This window comes from Barbus barbus (genome assembly GCF_936440315.1).
Source record: "Barbus barbus genome assembly, chromosome: 30".
Classification (NCBI taxonomy): domain Eukaryota; kingdom Metazoa; phylum Chordata; class Actinopteri; order Cypriniformes; family Cyprinidae; genus Barbus; species Barbus barbus.
The window spans coordinates 5,864,430-5,886,532 of NC_136758.1; the positions used below are offsets into that span (position 1 = coordinate 5,864,430).

Consider the following 22,103-nt stretch of genomic DNA (forward strand, 5'->3'; position numbering starts at 1 on the left):
ATTTCAATCAGGTTTCAGACCCAATCATAGTACAGAAACTGCACTTGTTAAAATTACAAACGACTTACTACTTGCTTCAGATCAAGGCTGCACCTCATTGCTAGTATTACTTGATCTTAGTGCTGCGTTTGACACTATAGACCATAATATACTCATAGATCGATTACAAAACTATATTGGTATTCAAGGACAGGCTTTAAGATGGTTTAGATCCTACCTGTCCGATCGCTACCACTTTGTTCATTTAAATGGGGAGTCATCTCAATTATCACCAGTAAAGTATGACGTACCACAAGGATCTGTCCTAGGTCCTCTGCTATTTTCAATTTACATGTTGCCCCTTGGAAATATTATTAGAAAACACGGGATAAGTTTTCATTGCTATGCTGATGATACTCAATTATATATCTCAACAAGACCAGATGAAACATCTCAACTATCTAAGCTAATAGATTGTGTAAAAAGTGTAAAAGATTGGATGACCAATAATTTCCTCCTACTAAATTCAGATAAGATAGAGATATTACTTATTGGACCAAAAAACAGTACACAGAATCTCGTGGATTATAATTTGCAACTAGACGGATGCACTGTTACGTCCTCTAAAGTCAAAAATCTGGGTGTTATTTTAGACAGCAACTTGTCCTTTGAAAATCATATTTTCCATGTTACAAAAACAGCATTCTTCCATCTTAGAAACATTGCCAAGCTTCGAAACATGCTACCTGTTTCTGATGCAGAAAAGCTAGTTCATGCATTCATGACCTCTAGACTGGACTATTGTAATGCACTGCTAGGTGGTTGTCCTGCATCTTCAATAAACAAGCTACAGATAGTCCAAAATGCAGCGGCTAGAGTTCTTACCAGATCAAGAAAATATGATCATATTACTCCAATTTTACAGTCTCTGCATTGGCTACCTATTAAGTTCCGTATCATTTACAAATTATTATTACTTGCCTATAAGGCCCTAAATGGTTTAGCACCTGCGTACCTAACTTGTCTTCTACCACGCTATAATCCAACCCGCTCTCTAAGGTCGCAAAACTCTGGACTTTTGGTAGTACCTAGGATAGTAAAGTCCACTAAAGTAGGTAGAGCCTTTTCACATTTGGCTCCCAAACTCTGGAATAGCCTTCCTGATAACATTCGGGGTTCAGATACACTCTCTCTGTTTAAATCTAGATTAAAGACACATCTCTTTAGCCAAGCATTCACATAATGCATCTTATAATCTTGTACTGCAGTTATATCTGATCAGACGTACATTATTATTATTCTTTAGCTTGGGTTGAACAATTTATTTTTGCTTAGATGGAACAGCAGCTACGCTAATCATGTCTCTGCTTGTCTCTCCGTTTCTGCCATCCCGTGGTAGCTAGGAATTACAGAACTTCAGTCTGGATCCAACCATTACATGATCTGAGATGACCGAACACCTGAGATGGAGGATCAGCGCCGGGAGATGACGTATGTGTCCCTGATCATAGGCAGAGGCCAGACACCTGGATGAACGCCAGAGACAGATCCCCATTGAGGACCCTGCCACTTAGACAGCCATCGGAAAAGACCACTGGAACCAGCTGAGCCCATTCAATCTGACTTGCTGCAGTTTGGAACTGAACTGCTGGTTTGTTTGGCCAGAGGCGAATTGGCCCCCCGACTGAGCCTGGTTTCTCCCAAGGTTTTTTCTCCATTCTGTCACCGATTAATTTTTGGTTCCTTGCCGCTGTCGCCTCTGGCTTGCTTAGCTGGGGACGCTTCATTTCCAGCGATATCGTCGACCTGATTGCAAAGACACTATTTAAACTTATTGACACATTATTTTCCTTTTTTGATATTGTGCAGTGCTTTGTCACAATTTGCATTGTAAAAAGCGCTATATAAATAAAGGTGACTTGACTTGACTTGACCTCACTTCCTTTCAAATTACATCATGGGTTTTGACTTTCTAGCTCCGCCACACAATGTCTGGAGCCTCAGTATTCAGCACACTAGATCTAAGAAATGGATACTGGCAAGTTATGATGAATGACTGCAACATCCAAAAGACTCAAGAGGAACTCCCGAATCCAATTGCAATATTAATGAATGAATGAATGATGCATTTATATAGCGCCTTATTGTGTATTGCTGTACACCCAAAGCGCTTTACAATCATGTGGGGGGTCTCTCCTCAACCACCACCAGTGTGCAGCATCCACTTGGATGATGCGACGGCAGCCACAGCACAACGGGCGCCAGTGCGCTCACCACACACCAGCTACAGGTGGAGAGGAGAGAGTGATAGAGCCAATCAAGTGGATGGGGATTATTAGGAGGCCATGATAGACAAGGGCCAGTAGAGGGAATTTGGCCAGGACACCGGGGTTACACCCCTACTCTTTACGAGAAGTGCCATGGGATTTTTAATGACCACAGAGAGTCAGGACCTCGGTTTAAGGTCTCATCCGAAAGACAGTGCTTTTTTTGACAGTATAGTGTCCCCGTCACTATACCGGGGCGTTAGGACCCACACAGACCACAGGCTGAGCACCCCCTGCTGACCTCACTAACACCTCTTCCAACAGCAACCTAGTTTTCACCGGAGGTCTCCCATCCAGGTACTGACCAGGCTCAACCCTGCTTAGCTTCAGTGGGCAACCGGTCTTGGGCTGCAGGTTGATATGGCTGTGGCCATGCACAGGAAGTGAGTAAGGATTTACCCGTGGATTGGGAAGATCTCAGAAGGATAACCAAGTTCTGCAAGATCTGTGGGACAAGGTGCAACATCCCCCACAAGACCCAGATCATATCTACTATGTTGTGCAGAATCTGTTTCTGCTCCGATGCATTCCTGACCCTTTGAAAGGTAGTAGTTTGCAAGTGGTTATTCCCACAAATTTTCTCCAGAAATTCCTTGAATCTGCCCATGATAACCCCTTGAGCAGACATTTGGGGCATAAGAAGACCTTACGACGGTTACTCAATGCAGTATACTGGCCAGAAAAATGACGAGATGTCTAGAATTATTGCAGGCAATGTCAGATTTGCCAACAGTATAAACCCCATATAGCCAAGCTCTCTGGACATCAACAGTTCACACCCATCAAGGAACCTGGATATATGCTGGGTCTGGATCTCATGGGCCCTTTAAATTGAATGAGTATCTGTTGGTGGTTGTGGATTATTGCATTAAGTGGGTGGAAGTGTTCCCGTAACTAATGGTTTATTTTAATCTTTATTTGACCCTCTAACTCCAGCACTCTCTATTCTAATTCTATTTTATCTATCTGTCGTCTATTTAAAAAAAAAACAAAAAAAAAAAAAACATACATTTGACCCGCTATCAATTGCATATTTATTCTGTAACTGCTAGCTTTTTTTTGAAAAACTAACACTAGCTTTCTTTTTTCTATTCTATCTACTTGTTTCTTATACAAAAAAAAAAACAACAACAAAAAACACTAGGTTTCTTTTTTTTCTATTTTTCTTCTACTTGTTTTCTTTAAAAAAAAAAGAACCTTTCTACGTGTACTGCATTAGGCTAACCAAGACTTGTCATAGCACTTGCATGTTGTTGCACTTTTGTTGGTTTTGATAGCTTCTAATGTCCTCATTTATAAGTCGCTTTGGATAAAAGTGTCTGCTAAATGACTAAATGTAAATGTAATGGTGGACTGATATTGTTTTTTTGACAGCCGATGCCGATATCTTGGAAAGCAGGGTGGCCGATGGCCGATATAAAGCTGATATAATTTTATTTATTTTAATTAATATTCAAGAAATTTTAAATCATTTGAAAATGGATTTAGAAAAGTAAATGTGGAGAGTTGCTGAAATCGCGTTTGGTCTCATACTGTATCGCGTATCTTGTCAGTGTGTGCACATGCTTGGCCATTTTTAGTGATTAATAGGAAAGTGGGTTCAAGCGCCAGCAGAAGGCAATGTAATGAAATAGTCTTTAAGAGAAGCAGTCTATCAGCGGAAGTTAAAATCAGCTCGTAAGTGTATTTACTTGTCTCAGTGTTTAGCGCAGTTGCCGTTGCTAGGAAACGCTTATTTTGTTTACTATGTTGAGAGTTTCTGAAATCGCGTTTGGTCACATAATGTGTCACGCATCTTGTCAGTGTGTGCACTTGCTTGGCCATTTTTAGTGATTAATAGGAAAGTGGGTTCAGCTGAATTCTAGTAGTGATTTGTTAGATAGGTATAAAAAAGGTTATTATACCACGGCAGCGGTCGCGGCAGCCCTCGTGTGAAGCCCTCTTAGTGTGAAGACCAAAGAGTGTAAAGACCATCAACTCTACCAAGCGACTCCACCGGGCTAGGACACCGGCAAAGGATAGAAGTATCACTTTTTATTGTTATTTTATTTATTTATTTTTTTTCCTTTATATGTTTACTATTGAAATGTTGTTGTATGCATTTGTCAATTTTATTTAATTTCTGTATTTTCTTAAATGGGTGCGTATAGACTATTTACAGAGTGTTAACTTTTAGTTTTAGTTACTTTTTCTTATTTGTAATTCGCTTTGGATAAAAGCGTCTGCTAAATGACTAAAAAGTAAAAGTAAAGTAAATGTGTAAAATAAACATAATTATACTTTAGAAGACAAAGTATTTTTCACAAATAAATAAATATTTAACAAAAATATAATCAAAAAGGAAGTAAACATTGTAACCAACAGGGCACTCAGTATTCTGGGATGTTTGTGTGCATTGGGAATCATATTTTTTAAAATAAAGACAAGGTAACACTCATTTTACATACAGCACACAGTGAAAATGACATGAATATGACAGTGGGCAAAAGTATAAAGCACATCATAATTTGAAATCACGAGTTTAAAGTTTGTAGATCATGTGTCTCCAGTGAAGCTGAACTCTCCTCCTGTCCGCTTTAATTTCACACAAATCGACCGTCACGCAGAGAACATGCGATCATGCAGGATTCAAATTCACACTTTATAAGATCTCACAGCTGGATTCGACTAGTCTGCAAGGTTTTTGAAATTAAATTGTTCATTAGTCATTCAAAGATTTGTTTAAATTATATAAATGTGCATTTGCTGAATGATGAAGGCAAACAAGAAAGTATTATAATGGTTGTCTTTCTATTACTAATAATATTAAAGCAATCGTTATACACTTTTTTGTATACCTTTTAATTCCTTTGTTTAACAGTTCTATCTGATTGTTAGACAGACTTCTATCTGTATTAGACAGCACTGTTAACGACGACAGCGAACAAGAGGGAGAATGTGTGTTCTGTGTGCTCAGGCGCTGCTGTTCTCAGCGCCGTCATAATAAAAGTCCTGCCTCGAACACTACCCGTAACATTCATCGAAGACTCATGTGATTGCAGACATCCTTATGAAGGAAATATTTACTCGCTGGGGAACACCGACTTATCTGGTATCGGATCGAGGACCTCAATTTACATCCCCAATGCTAACTTCCCAATGCCACATGCAAGCAGTGGGGAGTGATTCAAAAACTGCATAGCACCCTCAAACCAATCTGACGGAGAGAGTGAATCGCACACTTAAAACTATGATCGCCTCTTATTTCAAAGATAACCATCGTCATTGGGACAGGTGGGTCCATGAGTTCCTCTTTGCAATTAATTATGCATATTTGTTCAGAGGGTTTTCTTTGGGCATTATTGATCAAGTATATGGACACCTCAACTGGACTATGGTTTGATACTTGTACATCTGTGATCATCTCTTTCATGGACTATACTTTGTTGTTTGGAACATTTCATGTTAAACTTCTACTATAGATTTGCTGAACTGTTGAACCAATGCAAGAAACTTACCTTTTTCTTGAACTGTTTTGGATTCATAAGAAATGGACTTCACTGTCGCTTGAATTTGTTGGACTGAAATCTTAATGATCTTTGTCTATCTGCATTTCACTTGTTTGTGTGTTATTGACTCTCAGTTCAAATACACTTAGCTCTTGGATGTATGAATCCCCTTCATTCTTTATATGACCATACGAGAGCTGTTACAAAGTCACAGTGCAAGTCTGTGCGACAAATCTTCTGACACTGCCAAAACTGCCAAAGACTACAAATTTTATCCTAGGATTATAGGAATATTTTAGCATTTTCAAAATTTGTCTCAGATGACCAAATCATGGCCAAAATTGCACAGTGTGAGCTGAACTTTACTTGCAAACAACCGACAGGTATGCTGAAGCGGGGTCGGAACTGTAGCTTTCCAGGATTAGGGTTAGAGAACCGTGCTCTAAATTATGCCAATGTTACTAGGTTCTTGTTTGGTAACAAGTTTTTGGTATAGCAGTTAAAAGTCACCCAAAACCCAAACCCTAACCTTAAAACAACATGTGTGGGTAAGTCACCCTGATTAGATTTTCAGCACACCTCGCGAGCTTGCACTAAAGCAGGGGTGGGGAACGTTGATCCTGGAGGGCCGGTGTCCCTGCAGAGTTTAGCTCCAACCCTAATCAAACACACCTGAACCAGCTAATCAAGGTCTTCAGGATGCAGTTAGGTATTTTTTTCCAGGGTTGGAGCTAAACTCTGCAGGAGAGTGGGCCTCCAGGATCAACGTTCCCCACCCCTGCACTAAAGGCTCTCCAGTCATTTCCTGCATCAAAGACACGTGAATTCAGTCTGAAAAGAGTCACAGAAGTCGATCCAAAGAACACATTATAGTCTTCTTACAACAGCTTACATTAGCATACATTCAAATAACTCGATAATATCAGATCAGTTCATGGCCAAAGAGATCTCTTGTTCAAATATCTCTGACAATCAATATCTATGCTTTTTTGTGGAGCATAATAATTCTCAGGGCTCTGTTTTTTAAAATTTCCAGATTGGTCTGGTACCTGTAGTTATGTTGGAATTACCAAACAGAACAGAAGACGATGAAGACTAATGCAGAGGAAAGGCTAGGAAGAAAAAATTAGAAGATTTGAGAGAGAATGCATGACATTGATGAGCATACCTCAAGACAGAACAGAACACAACAATTGATAATCAAAATGAAGCCACACCTTTAGCAGAGAGAAACAAAAGTGGATTTTTCTCATATCAGGCCCAAGGTTTAATGTTACTTCACTGTCAGGGTCATCCAGATACACATTTATCTGCTCTTCCAACCTGCAAAACAGGAATAATAGTCATGTTTTCCACTGTAAAACAACTGCATCAAATCATAAATGAAAAGATGGTGACGCGTTTAGACGCAGCGACCTGGAGCTCTCCCCTTAGCAGCTTTAGTAATAATAGCGTCAAAACTTATACACGAAAAGCAATCTTGCGTCTAAGGGACTGTTGTTTGGGACGTGTACCAAGTGATTCTGCTTCCATTCCGCTAGAGATTATACGCTCAGCGGCACGCACGAAGATCAACACCAGACCCACTGAGAGGAGATGCAGGCGAAGATGTGAGAAGAAGCAGAAGCGGGATGAGAGAGCCGTATCCGAGCGAGGCAATGATTAGCCCCACATAAATCTGCTGTTCCCAGCATCTTCCTCGCTAACACCCGCTCCCTTGTTAACAAGATGGATGACGTGAGATTGCGGGTTACCAACAACCACCTGGATAGCTGCATTACGATGTTTACGGAGACTTGGCTGCATGAAAACATCCCCGACCTAGCTGCCGAGCTAGCAGGCCGCTCCCTCTACCGTGCAGACCACACAGCCAACTCCGGTAAGGCAAGAGGAGGAGGGGTGTGTGTCTACATTCATAACAGTTGGTGCACTGACACGGCTGTTATTGAGAGACATTGCTGTCTGGATTTGGAATTTTTAACACTTAAATGCAGACTGTTTTACCTGCCCAGGGAATTTTCAATTGTCTTCATTACTGCCGTTTACGTTCACCCCAGAACTAATGTTAAGCTAGCCATGGCAAAGCTACATGACTCTATCTGCAAGCAGCAAAACAAACACCCAGAGAGTTTTTTGTTGTGGCAGGTGATTTTAATCACTCATGTCTAAAGGCTGTTCTGAAGATTCAAGATTTTTATTCGTCACATACACAATTATACAGAGTATAATTGTGTATGTGTATGTAAAAGAATGAAATAAAATAAAAGACAAAAAAATATACATATAAATGTGCAGGTCAGTATGTTGTTGATATAAATAGTAATATAACAGGAATGTGCAAAAGAATGTGCAAAAAAGTTGTACAGGGTATTTAAATAGCAGCAATATGAGGTAGAAAAAATTATGAATAGCTTATAGATATATTGATATTTAAATGGGGTCAAGTGATGTTATGACACAGAGTTAGAGTTTAGCAGCCTGATGACCTGGGGAAAGAATCTCCTCCTAAGTCTCTCAGTTTTTGCCATCAGGCCACGGAAGCGCTTACCAGATGGAAGCACAGTGAATAGTCGGTTACCAGGGTGATTTGAGTCCTTGATGATTTTGACAGCTCTATTTTTGCAGCGTTTGAGGTAGATGTCCTGCAGAGAGGGGAGAGCAGACCCTGAGATGCGCTCAGCTAAGCGCACAACTCTCTTTAGAGCTTTGCAGTTCTGATTGGAGCTGTTTCCATACCACACTGAGATGCACTGAGTCAATACACTTTCTATGGTCCCTGAATAGAAAGTTTTCAGGATTGCTGGTGAGACCCTGAATTTCCTCAGCTGTCGCAGATGGTACAGTCTTTGCCTGGCTTTCTTAACCTGTGTTTGGATGTGTGTAGTCCAAGTCAGGTTCTCGGAGATGTTCACACCGAGGTACTTGAAGCTACTAACCCTCTCCACAGGGGTCGCCCTGATCATAAGAGGAGTGTAGGGCCGCTGCTGTCTCTTCCTAAAGTCCATGATTAGCTCTTTAGTTTTGCTCATGTTCAGAGAGAGACAGTTGTCCTGGCACCATGATGTGAGTCTCTCTACCTCATCCAAGTATCCGGACTCATCATTGTTGGAGATGAGGCCCAGAACCACAGTATCATCAGGGAATTTGATAATAGATGTGGAGCTGTGAGAGGACACGCAGTCATGCGTGTAGAGAGAGTAGAGCAGGGGACTCAGGACACAGCCCTGTGGGGCTCCTTAACAAGGAAATTAACAAGGCTTTAATTAACACATGCAAATGATCAAATTTCGCTACGACGCTGCAGTGGTCTCATTGGGCAAGAGACAAATCCGTCTACTGTCCCGAACGTCTTTCGCCCCGGGCCATCAGGCAGTCCTTATTGTCCAGCCCTGTAATAATTCTTATCGATCGATCGATCGATCTATCATCTATCTATCTATCTATCTATCTATCTATCTATCTATCTATCTATCTATCTATCTATCTATCTTTATAGCAACACTCTAGCAACTAGCCAAACCAACCTAGCAACCACCCTCACCCATTCAGGGTAGCCTAGCAACCACATGGCAAAACCTTAGCAACCACCCCAAGTACCCTAGCAACCACATTGCAACACCCTAGCAACCCCCTGGGCACCTAGCAACCGCATAGCAACACCCTAGCAACCACTCTGGGTAGCCTAGCAACCACATGGCAACAGCTTAGCAACCACCCCGAGTACCCTAGCAACTGCATAGCAACACCCTAGCAACCCCGCTGGGCACCTAGCAACCGCCTAGCAACACCTTACCAACCACCCAGAACACCCTAGAAAACACATAACAACACCCTAGCAACCACCCCGAGCACCCTAGCAACCACGTAGCAACACCCTAGCAAACGACCCAGGTACCTTAGCAACTGCATAGAAACACCTTAGCAACTACCCAGAGAACCCTAGCAACCGCATAACAACACCTTAGCAACCAGCCCAGTTAGCCTAGCAACCGTTATAGCAACCACTCCAAGTACCCTTGCAACCATCTAGAATACCCTAGCAACCACTCTGAGGTCATATCTCTGACAGACTGTATTGCCTTCAAAATATTAAAACTTTAAGCTTTTAAAACTACTTTAAACTTCAAACTATTTCAGATTGAAAACCATCAAACTTACAATTTTTTTAAACTTAAACTTTAAGTTTATCTAGTTATTATTAAAATAATAAATTGCATTTAGATTTTACCTGCCGTTACATCCCGTAAAAAAAACCAAATGACACCATGATGTGATATAGCTGTCAAGAATCCCTGCTCGTTTTGGCTCTCTGTTACAATTTACTGCCATTGGCTGGTAATGTAATCATGTAACTATATTTTGATTATTTGTACTTTTTTTTTTTTTAAGCTATATTTTTTTAGCTTTATTTTTCAGTCTGATTATTTAATCCAGCATTTAGTCTGATACTAGCCAATACTGTTTCAAAGAATACAACTAATAAGAGAATATTAATATTGAAAGAAATGTTAAATTAGCAAACACGATTCATTATTAGTCATTTCCCTCTACTGTATGTTTAAAAAAGAATGAGTGAGGGATTGTGAGGAATTGCAGGTACATACTGTTGGATCTCTTCTTGGGTTAGCTTGTCACTCCTTTGCCCTCCAGTAACCAGAGCCAGCTCTTCCTTCAAAGACTGAATTTCCTTCTTCAAATGGACAATCAGCTGCAAGACATAAAACATAACAATTTTAGCAGCGTAAGAGAGAGAGAGAGAGAGAGAGAGAGAGTCTCACATTGTTTTTAAAATGATGCAGAATATATTCTGCCTGGAAACACAAGTGACAGAAAAGTGAAAGTGACGTGACATATGGCCAAGTATGGTGACCCATACTCGGAATTCGTGCTCTGCATTTAACCCATCCAAAGTGTACACACACACAGAGCAGTGGGCAGCCATTTATGCTGCAACGCCCGGGGAGCAGCTGGGGGTTCGGTGCCTTGCTCAAGGGCACCTCAGTCGTGGTATTGAAGGTAGAGAGAGCGCTCTACATTCACTCCCCCCACCTACAATCCCCGCCGGCCTGAGACTCGAACCCGCAACCTTTGGATTACGAGTCCAACTCTCTAACCATTAGGCCACGACTTCCCAATTATATACTATAAATGTACCAAATTTGTCATCACACAAAAAAATTGATTAATTTGTCAAATAATAATAAGAAGCTTTACTAATATTATAAATAAATATAAATGTATATGCAAAAGCTATTGGTGTGTCTAATTTTATGATGATGGAATTTGGAACACAGCTCACACTGTGTAGAACATGGTAATTGCCATACGATCTTTAAAAAATTGTGTATTTATGCCAAACTGGAGACAGCAGCAACATGTACTAGTAGCTCTACTGAAATCAACGGCAAGTACAGTCTCCCATTAATGGGATGTAGCCAAAAAGCTGTAAAATGGACAACTGAAGGAGTGTATAAATGTCACAAACATTCACTATGTTTGCACAGAGACTGTCAGCAGGGTCAGAAGTATCTTAATATGCAATCACCTTGTGAAACTGACACATTAGGGTAATTCTAAATACATAGACATTAATATGGCATTAGTCCTTAAAATTATGTTGGCAATTTTAAAACCATGGGGGTGGTTTGCGACCTCTGTCCTCCTTTTTCCCCAGTAATGATGCCCCTGTGTGTTAATATTAATGCCAATGGAAGTTTGGAACTCTTTGATGCATTGATGACTCTCACACCATGCGCCTCAGAAGTCTGTGACTCTACTCTGTGACTTTACATGGTCTTCCGCTTGCAATTGCTGCTGTTCCTAAAGGTTTCTACTTTCCAATGTTACCACTTACAGCTGACCATGGAATATCTAGCAGGGATTAAATTTATTATTGGCATCCTATCACAGTGCCACACTTGAATACACTGAGCTCTTTAAAACGACCTTTTTTTCACAAATGTTTTTAAATGCGGGCTACATGGCTAGGTGCTTTATTTTAAAGTAATTGAAGTGACATACTGCCAAGCATGGTGACCCATACTCGGAATTTGTGTTCTGCATTTAACCCATCCAACGTGCACACACACAGCAGTGAACACACACACACACAGTGAACACACACCCGGAGCAGTGGGCAGCCATTTATGCTTTGGCCCAGCCACACAGGCAGTGACTATAAGGTGTTCTGGAGGAGCGTGCTCTGGTGGGCGCTCTGGAAGCGCAGACTCTTGGGGGCGCTCTAAAAGCGCGGACTCTTGGTGGTGCTCGGGAAGTGCGGACTCTTGGTGGCGCATGGGAAGTGTGGACTCTTGGTGGCGCATGGGAAGTGCGGACTCTTGGGGAGCTCGGGAAGTGGGGACTCTTGGGGGCGCTCGGGAAGCGCGGACTCCTGGGGGCGCTCTGGAGACACGGAGCTGGGCGTGACCAGTGGAGACGTAAGAGGGCTGGACGGGACCAGCATAGGAGACGAAGGAGGGCTGGACGGGACCAGCGGAGACGTAGGAGGGCTGGACAGGACCAGCGAAGACATAGGAGGGCTCTTGCGAGGAGCGGGCTCTAGGGAGAGGACAGGAGCTGAGAACTCTTAGAAGAGCTGAGAATCACAAACCCCGATAAAACAGATGCGAGCTTCGGATCTTCCAATGTTTCTCTATGGCGCTGAAACCTAAAGATGTCTGAGTTCCACTCCCCGTGCAACTGATACTCGACTGCCATTGGCTAGTCTGCATTCGACGGGCGGGGCTTACCGATAGGTCAATTGGAAATCCCAAACACTATTCACATAACGCTTTGGAAAAATTTGCTCATAGAATACATCTCCCTAGAATATGTTTCACCTCCTTACAACCATACTTCGGAACCACAGCACTCCAGATCAGGTCTCATTCAACGCTTACAAATCTTACACACTCATCCTAATTATTTATTTATTCACATATTATTATACATATTTATACAAAGTTTTAGTAATATTATGAGTGTTTTCATTATTATTATTAATTGTCATTATTACTTTTATTATTATTATCATTATTAGTATCATAAAAACATTGAGCAGTAATAAGATGTTTGTTGATGGGATTATGTTTTGTATAAGGACTAAATCAAATCTGCAACCAACATATACCACACGTTTTTAATGCACCACATGTTGATTTTAATGCACTACACCCTTATTTTAATGCACCACCTCAGCTTATGCATACATACATATACATATAGTAATCTTACCGTGAATGGGAAGGAAAAAAAAACATGAACACTGACAAGGAAGCTAGGAGAGGTGTGGTATGTGTTGGGTATATGCCATTATCACATTATTATTATTAATATTGTTATTGCATCATCATCATTATTATTATTGTTATTATTACCTTTATTATTACTGATATCACGGTTGCCGTCATCACAAAATATTATTGTTATTATCACCATCTTTAGAATTATTATTATTATGCATGCTAATACTACTTAAATACTACTACTATTATTCAGATTGTCATTGCTGTTTATTTTCATTGCAGTTATTTGCAATAATGTTCTATTGGAATGTTCTGTTCTATTGCTGTTTTTGTGTTTTGTGTTTACCGTATGTTGTACGTTTTGCAATCTTACTTAAAAAAAGAAAAAAAAGAAACCCATGTGCAGAAGAAAAGGTAAACCAGGAGGCTCAGATAACTCAAAAACAGACAGTCTTTACTTGGTCTCAATCTTCAAATACAAACAAAAGAGCAATCATTGCTTTGCTAAACAAAAACAAAGTAAGCCAAATGGCAATAGAGAAACAACACTTAGCTCTTCTAGAACTCAGGTAATCCATACAGGGTAGGCTCAAGATTGAACACAGCTCAATGAAACCAAATTAAACGGACAAAATACAGGTGGTACAAATTAACTTGATGGGCAGTCCTAACAAATGGGTTCACAGCAGGTGGTGCCACCTAGTGGCTGGGACAGTCCTCACAGTAAAGGGCAGGGGGTGCCCACCAATGGCTGGGAGATTCATTGCAAGAGGGAGCAGACATCACTCCCTGGTGCCTGGGAGAGTCATTGCAGGTGGAGTCTTACAGGAGCCCCTCTCTTAGGAATGTCTCCTGACGGTCCACTAGCTATGGTTGGAATCCAGGCGGTGGAATTCTCTGATAAGGCCAGTCCACTAGGTATTGGACACTTCCATGGACTCGATGTGAATCCAGCAGTCAACAGACAGTATACGTTGACTGCCCACCAACAATCTGGTGTGATGGGAGGGGGGGGGGGGGTATATTTCTCTGCTGTGGACAGAGGACAGCAGACAAAAGTCTTCAAATGTGAAATGTGAAAAGTGAGGTGGATGTGCTTAGACCTGGATAGGAGTAGTCGGTACTGTTTCTGCTGCTATTATGATGCTCTTACTAAGGCTGCATGTGCTCTCCGCCAAGCCTGATGACACCTCTGGACTAACTGGGTTGCGGCTGGTACTTGAACTTCCAGTTCCTGCTCAGCAAACAAAGGTACCAAAAGGTACAAAGAGAACCCAAATTGACATTCAAATGGAGACATGCCCAAGGGTGAATTGTTTAGTGTGTTATGAGAAAACTCAGCCCAAGTCAGATGGGAGCTCCAGGTGTTTTAATTATTGGAGACAAGGCACCTGAGGGTCTTCTCAATATCCTGGTTGACCCGTTCTATTTGACCATTAGACTGAGGATGGAACCCAGAAGATAAACTGATATATGCTCCAATTAGATGCCCAAAAGCCTTCCAAAACCGAAAAGTAAATTGCGACCCCCCCCCCCCCGCCCCCATCAGAGACCATGTCTGTGATTTAGTCCAAGGAAATGTGAGACCATGGACATTTCGAGATGGGTAAAGGATGAAGTAAACCTTGAGCGTGGGCCTTAGGTTCTTTATTTTGGGCACATGTAAAGCAGCCTGACAAGAATTCTCAGATATCCACCTGCATACTGGGCCACCAAAATTGTGTCTTGATAGGCTTCAAAGTTCTTATACCTCCAGGGTGTCCCGAAAAAAGAGATGCATGTCACCACGGCAAAACATCAGATTATGCAACTTTAGGAACAAAAAGGTGACCTGGAGGGCCATTACCTGGGTCCATTGCAGGAGAAGTCTTACACAGCAGATTGAACAGATGGTCATTCATTCCACTCCAAAAACAGGACTTTAAAGGGGTGGTTTTATTCTACACTGTTCTTCCATTCTTCTAAAACATTCTTTTGTTGAATTCCTGGTTCTATGAAGCCCCTCCCTCAGAAATACACAATGGACTCAGATTGGTTAGCTGGCCCAGTGTATAGTGATTTGTTAATCACCTAGTGCACGTTGTCCAGAAACGTCACACCCCTTAATATTACGGTTAGTTGCATGTGCTCCTGTGTATTGTAAACAATGGTGTCAATATTGCCTTATCAATTTGAGCCCAAATCAGATCTAAAGCTTCATACATGCACAAAATATCCACGCTTTTCATATAATCGCTCTAATGATAAATGATACTATGGTCCTCAAAGGGATTATTTGATTACAGACTGCGGATCTACAGTGATTGCTACTGACTGCATGGCACTGTTCCTTTTTAGAGTGTAGAACGAGCCAAATATCCGTCGTCATAACTACCGTATTGACCCGAATATAAGACGACCCTGATTATAAGACGACCCCCCTTTGTCAAGATGTACCTTTTGGAAAAGGCTTTTTGAAAAACAAATCTTGTGTTTTATTAAGATTTTTTTTTTTTTCTTAAATTATTTTCATATTGCAATTTTTTTCCCTATTTTATTTTTTATTAATGTATGGTAAATACTGGTAAAATGTACCAACAATCACATTTAAAATATACACTTTTTGATATATCATATATAACAGGTAGCCCATTTGAATAACAAAACAATTAGGCTATCCATCTCATAGTAGCCTAGCACAATTTCATTATCAGTAGAAGTGAAATCTTATTGTAATCTTATTAAATCTGGGTAGGCTACCCTCTTAAATTTTAAAATCATTTAGAGAAGAAGTGTGTTCCCATCAGGCTAGCATGACAGTCACGACTCATGCCACTGTAAGCTTTTCTTTTTCTTTTGTTTTCACTCGCGATCTTCTAACTTCTAACTAATTATTACAACACACATTACATTACATATTTCTTGGCGCACTCGTTTTATGTGTATTTGGCGCCACCTATTGTTGTGGGTGTATTATTGACATGTCAAAGTCTAGACCCTGAATATAAGACAACCGCATTTTTTCAGATGTAGTTCCAAGAAAAAAAACATAGTCTTATATGCGGGTCAATACGGTACAAGCCCATTACGAAGACTAACCATGGCTTTACTACAGTGTCAAAATCAAACACAGAAGCATGTTGGTTAATGCTACATAAAAGCTCTAATCAAAAAATAGTTTACACTGATCACATAAACGCCAACAAACATCAACACTCAAAGTTCATTGGTGGGATTAAAAATTACTTTGTAGGCAGTTGACGGATAAGTATGAATTAGCATTTAGCTGATAACTGGCTAACAGAGCCAAACAGCATTGACTTTTGTTAACGTCCTTGATGCAACATAAAATTAAACAGAAATTATTCATGGAAAACACATCAACAAAGAATAAACTTGCTTACAGGTTGTGACCCATAAACAACAGCTTCTGTTTTTTAAAGTGGGAATTGCTCCATTTTTCAGGACAAGATTTTGGGTAAGTCCGGTGGTCTAACAAATAATTCTACCTATCACATCATGCTACCAACATTGCATTTTTAATATTGTAAGATTAGGTTTAGGATCGGGGTAGGTGTAGTTGTTAATAAAGCCTCAAACCACATTAATTTTAACATTAGGGGCAGTCGTGGCCTAATGGATAGAGTCGGACTTGTAGCCCATAGGTTGCGGGGTTTGAGTCTCAGGTCCGGCAGGGATTGTAGGTGGGCGGAGTGAATGTCCAGTGTTCTCTCCACCCTCGATACCATGACTGAGGTGAGACCCTTGAGCAAGGCACCGAACCCACAACTGCTCCCCGGGTGCCGCAGCATAAATGGCTGCCCACTCCAGATGTGTTCACGATGTGTGTGTGTGTGTGTGTGTGTGTGTGTGTTTGTTCACTACTCACTGCTGTGTGTGTGCACTTGGATGGGTTAAATGCAGAGCACAAATTCTGAGTATGGGTCACCATACTTGGCCACACGTCACATCCTTTCCTTTTCCTTTCCTTTCCTTTCCCTTTCCTTTAATATCATGCTGGAAGCACAATCTTATAGTTGTCATTTTTTCACTCTCCAAAGTGAAAGCGTCTGCAAGTGTGGAGTGTGAATGGTAAATCCTGCTGGTTTCATTTTGGTTGAGCCTGGCCTTCTGTCAGAGTATGCCCAGATACAGTGATGAGAGAGGCAGAACTGGTGAATACAATTTCTCAAACTGACAGCAGGATACCAACAAATGCAGGTGAATAGAAACTAAGGTGGATGAATATGGAAACAATGGACTTAATGACAGAGTTCATATCTTTGTAGTTTGACGATGCGCACAAACTGGGGGAGCAGACGAGATTAGGAACTCAGAGAGGAGTACCAGGAGTTTACTTGGAGTTGATTTGTGGGTGAGAAGGTGTTGATTGTTCGTGGAATATCAAGATAAGTATCAAATAACAGCCCATATCTCTAGCTTTAGAGGAATTTGGGAAGCACAAAATGCTGTGCCTGTTCAGAAACCTACAATCTGATGCACTCTTAAAACTTTGTTGGATAATATACCCATTCTTTTGGCACAGCTGTTTGTTATTCCAAGCAGCAATAACACAAAAATGTGCCAGGTTAATCTGCATTAACTGACAATTCTGCATGAATAAAAAGAATATGAATATGTGTTACTATAAATTTACAGTGAAACATAACAGCACTAGCTGCTTTATATGAAGTTCCAATCGTAGGCTCGGGAGGACCCTTCTCAGCGTCAATTCTTCTGGCATACTCATGTCCCATGAACAGCATCCCAACCTGACGAACTCCTGCACTTCTCCTTCAACGAACAATGCTCTGCAAAGACCCCCTTAACCTGGTTCCTCTTTCAGCTCATAACAAGGGAAATAGAGCTTGTTAACGATCTCCTGCAGATTTGCCCTGCCGCCTCCATTGAATGCACTCTCCTGCCCAGGGAATGCAGACCGTAAACTGATCAAGGCACGCTCACCGCCCCAAACAACCGAAATTTCAGGGGCCTCATTTATAACCATTGCATATGCACAAAACCTGCCCTGAAAGAGGCGTACGCCACTTCCTACGCAAAAGGTGGGATTTATAAAAACAAACTTGATAAGTACTGAATAGATAAGCACTGAAATTACATAAAAGTCATTATGCAGAAGTTAAACCAAGATTATATGAATGTAGACATATTTGTAGTGGATGCGCTTGATCACATTTCCTGTGGCATGCTGTTTTAATGACAGCGAGGAGTGCTATAGGTGCACAATAATTCATCTTTAAACTAAACTGCAGATCTCATGTTATAAGAAAATATTTTTAGCGAGAACAATGATCAATGATGCAACACTGCTGGATTCAGTGGTCGAACAGTCTATTCTCCAGTTTGAATAGGACCAATGATCATAACTTAGGCTACTGTTCAACCGCAGCTGCACTGAGGTGTTGATGTCTTGTGAAGGCATCTCTACAACATTATAAAAAATACCACTGTATTTGAAGAATACAACTTGTAGAAAACGGTAAGATTTGCACATTTCATTTTTAAAATGTCAGTGACGTGTCAAATCAGACAATTGTATTTACGCTGCAATATATATATATATATATATACATATATATATATATATATATACAGTGGTGTGAAAAAGTGTTGGCCAACAGTAAAATATGGTGGTGGTAGTTTGATGGTCTGGGGCTGTTTTGCTGCTTCAGGACCTGGAAGACTCGCTGTGATAAATGGAACCATGAATTCAGCTGTCTACCAAAAAATCATGAAGGACAATGTCCGGCCATCTCTTCGTGACCTCAAGCTGAAGCGTACTTGGGTTCTGCAGCAGGACAATGATCCAAAACACACCAGCAAATCCACCTCTGAATGGCTGAAGAAAAACAAAATGAAGACTTTGGAGTGGCCTAGTCAAAGTCCTGACCTGAATCCTATTGAGATGCTGTGGCATGACCTTAAAAAGGCGGTTCATGCTCGAAAACCCTCCAATGTGGCTGAATTACAACAATTCTGCCAAGATGAGTGGGCCAAAATTCCTCCACAGCGCTGTAACAGATTCGTTGCAAGTTATCGCAAACGCTTGATTGCAGTTGTTGCTGCTAAGGGTGGCCCAAGCAGTTATTAGGTTTAGGGAGCAAGCACTTTTTCACACAGGGCCATGTGGGTTTAGATTTTGTTTTCCCTTCATAATAAAAAACTTGTTTACTTAAAACATGTTGTGTTTACTTGTGTTATCTTTGACTAATATTTAAATTTGTTTGATGATCTGAAACAAAGTGTGACAAACATGCAAAAAAATAAGAAATCAGGAAGGGGGCCAACACTTTTTCACACCACTGTATATATATATTACTGTAATTAATTGATTAAGAATGAGATCAACTCTATTCTAAAATATTTATCTGAGAACTAGTTTAAACAGTTTTGTTTTTATGGATATGTTTATATATTTATTCTAAAACATAAGGATACTGGACAATTTTTAGCAATAAAAAATAATGTGTATGTAACAAATGGCATTTTTAGTCTCATATTTCCTTAATGTCTTTTATCTTTGATGGGAAAAACATGCTGTCACGTGGATGGTAATATGCATGGAAATGATATGCAGATGAGGTTATGCATAGTAAAACTAGGCATTGTAAGCTCCATATATGGTGCCCTCCCTCCTCTTGCAGCTGCCATACTAACTATCATTTCTCACTGCCGCAGCAGTGATTTCCTCCACCGGTCTTAGAGCAGATTTTATACTAAACCGCATTCCCCTCTGCAACAGCAATGACATCTCCCTCTTGCAGAAGATGCCATAATAACTTACATTTCTCACTGCTGCAGCAGTGATTTTGCACAGCACTCCTGCAGCGCCCTGACTCAACTCATATATTTTCTTCTATTTTTTGTAAGAGCAGCGATTTCTCCTCCAATTAAAATTTTACTTTGCATCACTACTGCAGCAATGATTTCTCACTCCTCTCTAACTGGGACTCTTGTTTGCTAGCTCCCATCCGCCTTATATTACTCCAACGCCATAGTGAAATGTATTCTGCACATTCTTGGGGGTGAGGGATTGAATCCATTAAAGTTTTCTCTACTTGCATCACCAAAGCTACTTGCAGTTGTTTGCCCAGCTTGCTGTCCCTTGTAAACACTTTTTGGGGGATTTTAACTCTGAGCTCAAGCAGAGCCTCGGGTTTGAGCCTCCATTGAGGACAGCAAGCCAAGTTGTTTTACCATTAACCATCAGGACTGTATGGGCAGGCGAACTCGTGAACTGAAGTTCCAAACGTAGGTTCGGCAGGAGCCTAATCATTCAGTCCTGTCAATCATCATTACAAGCCTATATAAGCAGCGCTCATTGCTCCTTCTCAGCGTCAATTCTTCCAGCATCCCTCCTCCTATTTATGTTATTCTCCCTCCAGGTAGTACCACAATGGGGGGGATTTGAACTCGGAGCTCAAGCCGAGTCTCGGGTTCGAGCCTCCACTGAGGACAGCAAGCCAAGTTTGTTTACCATTAACCATCAGGACTGGATGGGCAGGTGAACTTGTGAAGCAAAATTTGGTGAAGAGCCTAAGAGTACTTAAAAAAAACAAATTCTAAGAAAATTCTACATTACTGAAAAATGTTGTAGAAGGAAATGATGATGTGCATTCTGTAGGGCTTATCTTAAGGATCCAGGGGAAAATATTTCTAGCCCTTAGGGTTCCAGAGTTATGATCCAAAAGCTAAATTGCCTTATTACAGTGCTACCTAGTGATGGATGTGCGTCTATGTGCCTGAGCATCCTGCCAAGTTTCCAGGTTTCTATGATTTTTGATCTCTGAAGGTGGTCACAGACAAAAGAAGGTCCTTTGCATACTGCCAATAGTACATTGATGCATAAAGTACAGCTCACACAGAAGTTACTTTCTGACACAGTAAATCGTGGGGAAATCTTTTGCATTTATGCAAAATTCCAAATTGCGTGGAACCAGCTGCCTACCGTTTTTTTTTGTTTGTTTGTTTTGTTTGTTTGTTTTTTTGTAACCATATATTTAACAGGATATTTTTTTAAGAAATAATGTCAGATGATGATGTCAAAATTACCAGAGCAGGATCCAGTTCTTCATTGAGCAAAGCATCATTCTTAATTAAAGCCACTCTCTGAGCAAAACGACAGGTGGATATAGACTCCTGAAAAAAAAGAGAGAGAGTGATGTGCAAGAGTGCTGTGAATATTTCAAGCAATTACATTGTCTTTCATGCACAAAAAAATATAAAATTGAGGTTAAGAGATGTACCCCAATGTTCCTCCTATCAACAGACACAGTAGCAATCATGGTGGTCATACAGTTACCGCCCAAACTGTCTCTAAGCACAGAGGTCATCATGGAATTGCGGTAAGGGATGTGGGATCTATTCTTCTCCGACAGGGCTATAATGACCTAAACCAGACAGCAAATGGAGCCCACCAAATTGTGGCTTTAGCAATTTGATTCAAACTCCTTTTAAAATTGAAAAGGGTCAGATAAATATAAACAAAAGTATATATTCAAAATGATTTACATTAAAATAATTTTTCAGTATATTTAAATCATAATTTTGAGTGCACTATGGAGATTTGGGTAAAAATTAACAAAATTTCATTCTTGAGCAAGTACATGAAAAAACTGTTCAAATCTGCATTCTCGATTTACCCCAATTCTCTATAAGCTTAGAATAATGCTTTATATTTTGAACAGCTGGATCAGACTTGGCAGGAAATTTAATGTTTACACTGTTTGACCTTGTATGTTTACATTATATTCATGAACAGAGAAAAGTCTTGCTACAATGGTGGTAATATGCTACACACGTGGTCAGAATTGTTGGTACCCTTGGTAAATATGATCAAAGAAGGCTGTGGAAATAAATCTGCATTGTTAATCCTTTTGATCTATTTTTTTTTTTTTTAAATCACAAAAATCTAACCTTTCATTGGAGAATAAGAATTTAAAATGGGGGAAATATTATGAAATAAATGTTTTTCTCTAATACAAATTGGACACAATTAACGGTACCCTTTTATTCAATACTTTTTGAAACCTCCATTTGCCAACATAGTATAGAAGTTTTCTCCT

General features: G+C 40.5%; 1 protein-coding gene across 1 annotated transcript in view; it reads right to left on the bottom strand.

Moving 5' to 3' along the window:
• kif6 (kinesin family member 6) overlaps window positions 1-22,103 on the bottom strand; it is a 156,904-nt gene that overhangs the window by 91,127 nt on the left and 43,674 nt on the right. The window contains exons 8-11 of the mRNA XM_079385612.1: window positions 21,285-21,428; window positions 21,091-21,177; window positions 10,399-10,502; window positions 7,012-7,117 (exon numbers count right to left, since the gene is read on the bottom strand). Of these exons, the coding sequence (XP_079241738.1) occupies window positions 7,012-7,117; window positions 10,399-10,502; window positions 21,091-21,177; window positions 21,285-21,428 (441 nt within the window). The remainder of the gene's footprint in view (window positions 1-7,011; window positions 7,118-10,398; window positions 10,503-21,090; window positions 21,178-21,284; window positions 21,429-22,103) is intronic.